Source organism: Nicotiana tomentosiformis, chromosome 5 (genome assembly GCF_000390325.3).
Source record: "Nicotiana tomentosiformis chromosome 5, ASM39032v3, whole genome shotgun sequence".
In the NCBI taxonomy this organism is placed as follows: domain Eukaryota; kingdom Viridiplantae; phylum Streptophyta; class Magnoliopsida; order Solanales; family Solanaceae; genus Nicotiana; species Nicotiana tomentosiformis.
In genome coordinates this window covers 132110763-132121779 of record NC_090816.1, presented here as the reverse complement: position 1 = coordinate 132121779, position 11017 = coordinate 132110763, and the positions used below count along the sequence as shown (strand labels likewise).

At 41.9% G+C, this 11017-nt stretch overlaps 1 protein-coding gene across 1 annotated transcript; it reads right to left on the bottom strand.

Annotated features, from left to right (window-relative positions):
* Positions 1 to 411: 411 nt before the first annotated feature.
* LOC138893166 (uncharacterized) lies at positions 412 to 2264 on the bottom strand. Its single transcript, XM_070176941.1, has 2 exons — positions 1713 to 2264; positions 412 to 1020 (listed from the first exon to the last, which is right to left on the bottom strand). The coding sequence occupies exons 1-2, from the start codon at positions 2262 to 2264 to the stop codon at positions 412 to 414; spliced, it is 1161 nt and encodes a 386-aa protein (XP_070033042.1).
* Between the last annotated feature and the right edge of the window lie 8753 nt (positions 2265 to 11017).

The window sequence follows — 11017 nt, the reverse complement described above, 5'->3', positions numbered from 1 at the left end:
CTCAAAAGAGTTAACAAAAGGGTGACACATATTTGGGGTAGGGAGCAAAGATAGCCTTCGTTATCTCGATCTAAGAAAATTGATGCGTGGAAGCTCTACAGTGGGTATGTATCAAACATAATATCTTTTAACTGCATCTGCGTTAATAGTCATGTCTGGTACCAGTCCTTCTTCATTTACCAAGTGCAAAGCCCCTTTTGGTAACACTTTCTTGATGATGTAGGGTCCTTGCCAGTTCGGGGAGAACTTTCCTTTAGCTTCTACCTGGTGCGGAATGATGCGTTTTAAATCGAGCTGGCCTACCTCAAAGTGCCTCAGGCGCACTTTCTTATTATAAGCGTGTGCTATTCTTTGCTGGTATAACTGGCCAAAACACACTACTGTTAGCCATTTTTCATCAATCATCATTAGCTATTCTAATCTGGGTTTGACCCACTTGGTGTCTTCAATCTCTGATTCCACAATGATTCGGAGAGAGGGAATTTCAACTTCAGCCGGTATTACAGCTTCAGTTCCATAAACCAACATATAAAGAGTTGCACCCACAGATGTGCGAGCAGTCATGTGGTATCCCAAAAGAGCAAAAGGCAACTTTTCATGCCATTGCCCGGACCCTTGGATCATCTTCCTAAGGATCTTCTTGATATTCTTGTTAGCTGCTTCAACGACTCCATTAGCTTTAGGTCGGTAGGGGGTAGAATGGTGATGCACAATTTTAAATTGCTCGCATACCTCCTTCATCAGATAACTATTTAGATTGCCTACATTGTCAGTGATAATGGTCTTTGGGATACCAAAGCGATAGATGATGTTGGAATGAATAAAATCTACCATTGCTTTCTTGGTGGCTGCCTTGAAAGTAACTGCCTCCACCCACTTGGTGAAGTAATCAATGGCAACAAGAATGAATCTATTCCAATTTGAAACCTTTGGCTCGATTGGCCCAATAACATCCATTCCCCAAAGAAAGGACATGGGATGCAACTCCAAAGGAGGCGAGTGAATCAAGTCGCCATGAATCTGGCATTGGTGACACTTGCGAACGAAACTAAAGCAAACTCGCTCCATAGTAAGACAATAATACCCTGCCCACAGAATCTCCTTCGCCAAAACATATCCATTCATGTGAGGTATGCATACCCTCGAATGTACTTCACTCATGATCCGCTCAGCTTCTGTGGCATCTATGCATCTCAGTAAGTTCAAATTTGAGGTCCTTTTGTACAAAATTTCCCTATTCAGGAAGAAACTGCCGGCGAGCTGCCTTATAGTTCTTTTTTGATCTCCCTTGGCATGCTCTGGGTATTCCCTTGTTTTCAAGAATCATTTTATGTCATGATACCAATGTTCACCATCTGGTTCTGTCTTAATAGTATTGTAGTAGCCGTGTTGATTCTGAATTTAGATTTGCAATGGATCAATATATGTATTGCCTGGATAAGGGAGCATTGAGGCTAAGGTAGCCAAGGCATTGGCAAGCTCATTGTGAAACCTGGGAATGTACCTAAATTATATGGATTCGAATCTCTTGCTCATGTCTTGTACACATTGTCTGTATGGAATAAGTTTAATGTCTTGAGTCTCCCATTCACCTTGGGCTTGCCGGATAAGCAAGTCGGAATCTCTCATAACCAATAGTTCATTCACATCCAAATCGAGGGCCATTTTGAGACCCATTATACAAGCCTCGTATTCCGTCGTATTATTGGTACAGAAGAAATGAAGTCAAGTTGTTGTAGGTAATGTTTTCCAATAGGTGAGATAAGCATTGCCCCGATCCCAACTCCTTTGATATTGACAGCCCCATCAAAATACATTTTCCATACACGGATGTCATCCAAAACTACTTCCTCTATTGAGTTAACCTCTTTGTTTGGGAAGTATGTGCTTAGTGGCTTGTAATCATCATCAACTGAATTCTCTGCCAAATGATATGCCAAAGTCTGTGCTTTCATTGCGGTGCGAGTGACATAGACAATGTCAAACTCTGTGAGCAGAATCTGCCATTTTGCAAGCTTTCTAGTAGGCATTGGCTTTTGAAAGATGTACTTCAAAGGATCCATTATGGATATGAGGTATGTAGTGTAGGCCAGGAGATAATGCCTCAGATTCTGAGCGACCCAAGTCAAGGCACAACATGTTCTTTCTAAAAGGGTATACTTAACCTCATAATTGGTGAACTTCTTGCTTAAATAATAAATTGCCTGCTCCTTTTTGCCTGTCTCATAATGTTGCCCCAGAACGTATCCAAAGGAATTATCCATCACTTATAGATATAAAAACAAAGGCTTACCAGGTTCTGGTGGGACCAGTACATGGGGTTTTGACAGATAATCTTTGATCCTGTCAAAAGCTTTTTGGCAATCATCCGTCCACTTGATAGCAGCATCCTTTTTCAGCAACTTAAAGATGGGCTCACATGTGTTTGTGAGCTGAGCAATGAACCTACTGATGTAGTTTAATCTCCCGAGCAAACTCATGACTTCAGTTTTGTTCTTCGAGGGTGGCAGATCTCGAATGGACTTTATCTTAGATGGATCCAATTCGATGCCTCTCCGGCTGACTATAAAACCGAGGAATTTCCCAGATGGCACCCCAAATGCACACTTGGGTGGATTGAGCTTAAGGTCATACCTTCGAAGCCGTTCGAAAAACTTTTTCAAATCGTGCATGTGATCAACCTGTGTCTTTGATTTTATGATGACATCGTCGACATATACTTCAATCTCTTTGTGCATCATGTCATGAAAAATTGTGGTCATGGCCCTCATGTAAGTTGCCCCCCACATTCTTTAAACCGAATGACATGACTCTGTAACAATAGGTACCCCATGGAGTGGTGAAAACAGTCTTTTCTGCATCATCCTCATCCATTAAAATTTGGTGGTATCCGGCATAGCAATCCACAAAAGATTGTATGTCGTGCTTAGCGCAGTTATCTACAAGTATGTGGATGTTTGGTAAAGGAAAATTATCCTTTGGACTTGCTTTGTTCAGGTCTCTGTAGTCAAAACAAACTCGGTTTTTCCATCCTTCTTTGGCACATGCACAACATTTGCCACCCAGGTGGTGTATCGTGTGGCTCTAACTACATTGGCGCTCAGTTGCTTCATTATTTCCTCTTTATCACTCATGTCTGTTTTAAATTTTTGTTGCTTCTGTTGGACTAGTGGAAAATCAGGATACGTGGGAAGCTTATGAACCACTAAATCGGCACTTAAACCCGGCATATCATCATAAGACCAAGCAAACACATCTCTGTATTCAAATAAAATTTAAATCAAGGCATCTCTAGTTTCTTGTTCAGCGTGAATGCTTATCTTTGTTTCTCTGACTTCTTTATGACATCCGATATTAATTGGCTCAGTTTTATTGAGGTTGGGTCTAGGCTTGTTTTCAAATTGTTCCAACTCTCTTTTTATTTCCTCAACATCCTCATTTTCATTATATTCGACCTCTTGATGCATTATTTCGAAATTAGACAGCTTTTTAAGATCTGGGCGTGAATTTCGCATGCATGTCATGTTATTAAAGTTGGCATTAACAAAACTGAAATGGAAACAAAACGACAAGATTTAGGAAAAGGAAAAAATACAATACAAAATTGAACTGCATTTTATTAAATTTGAAAGGATAGAAGGGTTAACATAAAAAATTAATCATACTGAGATGTTTGGATTACAACCCTGAAAGTAACCCAAAATATAAAAAGAAGCTGCAAAAGCAAACTACCAAGAATCTTTCCTTGTGGGGAGGGGAGTTGCTTCCCAGTTGTTGAGCATGGTGTCTGGGCCAATTAGTTGCACATCGACACGGCTAGTGCCTTCACTAGCCTGGATCATATTCACTTCAGAAATCATCTGGCTGAGGCCATGGAAAATTTCATCAATGTTTGCCTGCGCCGAGAAATTTTGACCCTCTTGGAGTCGTGGCTTGACAAAAGTGTACAAAATGTGAGGGATGGGCTGATGCAAGACCCAACCATGCTTTTTGCGGTGCTTAGCTTTATCTTCATCTGCTTGTGTTGGCATGAAATCTAAGCCAAAAGTACCCTTGTTGCTAAAGGGAGAGATGGGTTCCAAAATTCCTTGCAATGATGCCCCCATGCCTTTTCCTGGCTCATAACCTTGTCTCCGCATAAGTGCAGCCACCATTACAGATGTGGCAGAAATACGAGGATGCAGAATGGGTTTTTCTTCCTCAACGTGGTCCAAAACAACCACTTTGAAAGCCTGATAGACAATGGACTCGCACCCTTCCTTGGCCTCAATACACGGAATTAACGGATCTTTATAAATGGATAATTCGTCTTCTCTGTGAACAATAATCTCTTGCATGTCATGTTCGAACTTGAGCATCTGATACAAGGTGGATGGCACAGCTCGAGTCGTATGGATCCATGGTCTTCCAAGAAGAAAGTTGATTTCAAAATCGACCGGCCCAATTGTCATGGTGAGGTTGATCTCCCTAATGGTATCTCTCGCTGAGCCATCAAAAGCCCAGATGCGAATATTGCTGGGTCGGATTTTATTTGTATTGATCTTCATGCTTTGCAAGGTAGAGAGAGGGCATACATCTACACTCGAGCCTCCATCAACCATGACTCGCTTTACATAATGCCCCTCACATTTGACAATCAGGTGCAAAGCCCTATTGTGCCCGGATCCCTCTTCTAGAAGTTCATCATCAGTAAAGGAGATTCTGTTCACCTCGAAAAATCTGTTGGCCACCTTCTCTAACTGATTCACGATGGTCTTCTCTGAGATATGTGCCTCGTTCAAGATCTTGATTAGTATACGGGCATGCTCTTCTGAGTGTATGAGCAGAGATAACAGAGAGATTTGAGCAGGAGTCTTTCTCAACTGGTCAATGATTAATTAATCCTGAACTTTCATATTTTTCAAAAACTCTTCCGTCTCTTCTTCAGTGACTGGTTTCTTTATTGGCATTTGACCTTCCTCAACTTTTCTGGAGAGTAACACCTCCCTGATCGAGTCAAACCTCCAGTTTCCCCCACTTCTTCTATGAGTTCCTTGCCTTTGTAGGTCACCACAATTTTGTTATAGTTCCAGGGAATGGTTTTTGTGTTTGTCACACGGGTTGTATGACAGGCTTGATTATGACCAGCTCTGTTATACCGCTCGTACCACCCTGATTTTGCCTTGTGATGTGGTGGCCTCCAAGGACATACAATCTTGGACTTGGAACATTGGAGTGAACTTCCAACCTTGAGACATTGGGAACAAATAAAGTTGCCTTTTCTAAGCTCGGGGCACCTTTCACAATCAACGACACATCTTGTCTTGGACTTACTTCTAGTTTGGTTCTCTCTTGAATCGTTCCCGCTGTCATTTCTGCTTGACCAACCGGCTTGTATTCTTGATCTCGGCCAATCATTCCCACAAAATGAACATCATTTTGTACTGGCAACGGGTTATTGGTCACATTAGGAGGGTCCTCGCCATTCGTGACTACAATCAATTTTTCAGCAATGAGTCTTTCTATGGCTCTTTTTAGGGTCCAACAGTCATCGGTGCTATGCCCCCAAGCACCTGAATGATATTCATATCTAGAATTTGCTTGAAATCCATGTGAATTGGGATGCATATAGTGGGGAATGATGGGTCCAATCATGCCTATCAACTTCAACTTCTGGAATAGACTAGAGTATGATTCAGCCAATGGAGTAAATTTTTTCACCGGCCTCTGCTCTCGACCATAATCCTGCCTAGGACGAGTATTGTAGGGTGCCCGAAAATTTGCTGCTGAGGTCGGGGGAATCTTGGAGTTGGTTCCCGTACGTGTTGATTGGGAGGCCGAGCATAGGATTGAGCATTAAACACTGTACACTGTGGCGGCCCCAAAGAGTACTGAGGAATTGGCGGGGGATAGTAATGTTGAGGGTAGCTGGATTGCCCATGCTGAATTTTCATATAAGGGTGCGATGCCCCTCTTTGAACTTCCCTGGATCCTGAAGTCATCATGGACCCTTCATCTCTTTTCTTTCTATTTGCCAAACTTCCCGACCCATTTTTGGATAGCTTGGGTGGTGTCTTTGAGTGCAGCTTGACTTATAATTCTGCTAGTCTTGAGGCCATTTTCGACCATCTCCCCTATCTTAATTGCTTCTGCAAAAGGTCTACCCATCGCGGACATCATGTTCTGAAAGTAATCAGGCTCTTGAGCCTCCAGAAAAACAGCGATCAACTCGTGGTTATACATGGGTGACTTAACCCTAGACGCTTGCTCCCTCCACTTTATGGCATATTCCCTAAAGCTTTCAGTCAGCTTTTTCTTCATAATGGATAGGGAATTGCGATCTGGTGTAATATCAATGTTGTATTGGAATTGTTTGACGAAGGCTTGGGCCATGTCATCCCAGACATGCCAGTGAGAGATATCTTGGTCAATGAACCATTCGGAGGCTACTCCCACAAGACTTTCCCCAAAATAAGCAATCAACAATTCTTCTTTTCCACCTGCACCCCTCAGCTGGTTGCAGTACCTTTTCAAGTGGGCGATAGGGTCGCCATGTCCATCATACTTCTCGAATTTTGGGGTCTTGAACCCTGGTGGCAAATGGATGTAATGGAACATGCATAAATCGTTGAACAAAACACTTTTGTGACCAACTAGTCCTTGTATGTTCTTTATGTTCTGTTCAAGACTTTTCATTTTCCTGGCCATCTCATCCGACTCAACCGTCTTGGCAGGCTTTTCATTTTCCATTGGTGACTCGTACTGAGGAGTCTGATTATATGGAGCCGAGACCCCGAAAGCCATGTTTGGAGAGTAGTATTGGCCATCATAAGCATGAGATGGTGGCTCGTTGATTGGCCTCGTCACAGGATGTGGAGGCGGGATTGTGTATGCCGGTGCGCCAGACGCGACTAGAGGAGTGTTCCCGACCGGTGCGACTGGAGGTCGCACATTAGAGGTACCAGGGGCAACATGGAGCGGTAATTGAGTAGACTGGGGTACGGTGGAAGTACCCTCTGAGGGACCATGGGGTAGAGGCTGACCGGAAACCCAAGCTTGATATACATCAGACAGTTGTTGTCTCAATTTTCTTATTTCCTCCGACTCTTGCTCAACTGACTGACCCTGGGGATTGTCACTGACCAACTCGATTTCATCACTGTTATCCATTACTATCGCTTCCTTTGATCTGGTGAAGTAATGATGTGATGCCAGTTTCACCACAAACCAACCACCTTAAGCTTACTTTAATAAGAGACAACAAACGTGTTAGGGTTAGACATTTTATTGATATGAATCACACGTAATATGACATGCTCCTAACATCATCACCATTTCTAACATGTTTTCGGAAGGCTTCATGTTTCATTCTGGCTTACCAGGTTGCTTCTTATTGACACTCTTATTTTCTTCTCTCCGAATTTGTTTTTTACTCGCGCCTCATTTTTATCCCTCATCTTAGAATCGTTGAAAAATATTTTGATCGAACCTTTTGAGGGTTACCTACGTATCATGTCAGCATAAATCAGATCATTACATAGTTCAGGGAAAACAGTAATAGTCTTGATTTTTTTATTTTTTTTTATTTTTTTCAAATCAATTCAAATACAATGACAGAAAGGACATTACATAAAAAATAACTTAACAGACTCTAACAGGAATAAAATACAATGATTAAAAAAAAAATCAATGATGACTCAAACTAAAATATTGTTGGGTTTGAAAAGTCTTAACAACTACGACTATGTTTCAAACTCCACAATCTTTTCTTTCAACCACTGGAACATTTGCTCATGGTGGCACTTGCCCTGGCTGACCCCCCCAATATACAGTACATCATCTCTAACTCTGCTGCAAGATGACGGGCAAAGGTAGGTGCATGATCCAAAAACTTCTCATAATCCATCCCTTGGTAGTTCACATAGCTTTGAGCAATATAAACAGCCAAATCATGGACTTTCTCTCTGAAGTACTGAAAGTTTTGGTCTCGATCTTGTAACTGTTGTTGGCGAGTGGTAGCTATCTCTTTTATGTGTCCCTCGCGATCTAAAGATGACTCCAAGTGAGCCCAAAGTCTATCATGCTCGAGTGTCGTATGAGCCCTCTCCCTATCAAAACTTGCATGTTGGTAGTCTCTATTGTACCTTCTCATTTCTTTCAATTGTGCCTGAAGATGAGCTTCCAAACGTACCCAATGGACCCCCTCTCTCTTGAACTGAGCCCTCTCTTCTTCAAATTCTGTTGCTTGACGATCCTTTCTGGATTTGGCCTCCTCATTTAACTGTACAATTTTTTCCTTGGCTTTGTCCAATGCCTTTTCAGTTTTTGCCAAGATGGCATCATAATCTTGCACCTTTCCCATCAAATTGGCAATGGTTTTCTGGTCTTTCCAACGTCTGACCGGTACCTTGGAGGCTTTCTTCATCTATTGAAGTTGGACACGAAGGGCTTCATTTTTTAGGATCAGACTCTTCTTTTCCCCTTCATCTTCTTGTGCTTGCAAGTCTTTCTCAAAATGGAGGTTCATCAGATTTTCTTCCAAATCATGGATAGTTTCTTGGTATCCTTTTTCCTTTTCACCCCAAGTTAACCGTTCGTGGATCTTATCATTAAAGGCTTGAACATACGGCCTTTTTGCGGGCCTTTTGGGCTTGAGATCTGGCTCATCATTTACGCAGGATCTTTTCTCAAACCACCTAGCATAACCCGGATCTACCTTACCTCTTGTAGTATCTGGTACCTGGGTATCATCTTTCAAATAGCGATAACCATTCCAAATTTGCTGGATTAAAGCCTCGGGGAGTGGGGCTTCAAGGTGTAGCTCAATCACTTGCACGCTCAAATCTTCATCCTCGGGCACTATCTGGTACCTTCCTAGCTATCTTAGAATTCTCTGTGGTACATACGGATGGACACTTCTCAAACCCAACACCAGCAAATAACTTTTTAAGGCCGACATGTGTATCACCTCTCTTACCGGGAGCCATCCCAAAGTCCACTCAATTTGACTTGCGTTTATAGATCTTAGGTGGGATATTCAGGCTTCCATCCCTTATGGAGAGTTATAATCTTTTACTCTTTCTTTGTAGCTCTCAATAAAATTTTCCGTGCTCGGACCATAGCTCATGGAGTTGGGGTGATGTCGGAGATGCTTAATCAACCACATTTGCAACAAAATATTGCACCCTTCGAAGAATTTTGCCCCAGACTTACACAAAGTCAATGCCCGATAAATGTCTGATAGAATGATCGAGGCAAGAGTGTGATGTTCTTTGGTAGTGAGTACTTGTACAACCCTGGCTGTGCGAGTATTAATTGTCCGCTCCTCATTTGGGAAGACCATAATTCCCAGAAACGCCACCATGAAGGCGAAGCGATGGTGAACCTGCCATGTGTCCTTTTTCTACTTATTGTTAAGTCCTTTTTCATGCATTTCAAACCCATTTGGCTGCCCGAACCTGAAGTACATGAAGTAGAAAGAACAACACCCTTTGACTACGTTGGTCTTTCTGATTTGCTTACTAATCTTCAGAAGATCGAAGAATCGGTGCACAGAGAGAGCCCTCGGGAATATGAGCTTCTGGTTTCTCAAATCCCTGCCAAACCTGGAATATCCAGCTATCTCTTCTAAAGTGGGAGTAAGATCAAAATCGGAGAAGTGGAAGACATTGTGAACGGGGTCCCAAAAAGTCACTAGTGCCTCAATCAAATCGTCATGTGATTTAACTTTCATAATATCTGTGAGGGCTCCTAGGTGCTTGGTGACCCATTTCTGGCCATCTTTCCCCAAGTCATACCACCACATCTGAAGCTGAAGTGGAGCTTCATCTACAACCTTCAAATGTACGTTCTGAACAATGCTCATTTTGTGCCTGTGGGTGGTTAAGGTAAGGGTTGACGCTAGTTCAAAATACAAAACCAATGCACTCTTTTTGTAAAATAATCTTTTGTAAATAACCTAATTATAAAAAAAAGTCAAAGAGAGGGTGACTATTTCTGCAACTATGCCCCTTCATACTTCTAAGGAAAACTTTAGGACCAAGAGAAGGACATTATGGTAAAAGTGATGCCAATTGACAGATACGACCGTTCTTCCTAGTACAGCCCTTCGACAAATTTGAAGATGTTCTAAGGCTATTCTGACAGAAACGGCTCGGGATTAACCGAAGTTGGGTCGGCTTATTTGGACAAAACAAAAGAAAATACTAGACACATTTCTTTCTTTTGGTTATTTTTGCAAAAATAGGGCCGAACCCTATGAAGGTTGCCTACGTATCTCACATCCAGTGAGAATCAGACCCGCATAGTTCGTAAATATTTCAGGAATGGTATGACACATTCTCTTCTTTTTGTTTTTTTGGAAAACTTCAATCTTATTTTGTAATAATTGTTTTGAGGTAAACTTTTGACAAGGTTTTTGGATTTTCAAATATCGAGTTTTTCTTTTTTTTTAAAAGGTAAATTTTCTCTCCTATTTTCTTCCTTCTGGTTTTCTCTCAATTCTTATTTTTATTTTTTAGAAGTCGGTCAACATGAACAAACCGAATCAAACATAATGTACATGTAGCACATAAGATGCATCGGGATAGTCTTGTAATTTTCAGGTACACCTGTCCTAGACGGACCCAACCTTTATGTTGAGTCCCCAAAGGCAAATGCACATGATGCAAACAAACGCTCCGACTAGGGATCCGGCATGAGGATATGTTATTGTAGGTTTAAAATCCTGGGCGGAGTGTTTTAGACCTGGCTTACCCAAGCGGACAGCTCGAGCCAAGGTGGGGGCAACGTACCGGGAGCACGAAAGTCTACCCAGCCTAGTTACTCATCGAGTCTTGTTCAATTTGGCACGACCTCTAACAGAAAAGTGGGCCACACACATGTGTGCACCATAAATTCAGAAGACTCAAAAGGGAGGCATAAGAAGGCAGTTTATATAGTTCAAATAATATCAAAGCGGTAAATGATCGACAATTAGCACATTAGGCCCACAAACACAATAATATCAACAATCAAGAAAGCCAAGTATAAATCACAT

What these genes read in the sequence shown, in the direction of transcription:
- LOC138893166 (XM_070176941.1), bottom strand. Translation starts at nt 2,264, where the DNA reads ATGGATAATTCCTTTGGATACGTTCTGGGGCAACATTATGAGACAGGC. An exon ending in AACTTGACTTCATTTCTTCT is followed by an intron (nt 1,021 to 1,712) that starts GTACCAATAATA and finishes CACCAATGCCAG; the next exon opens with ATTCATGGCGACTTGATTCA.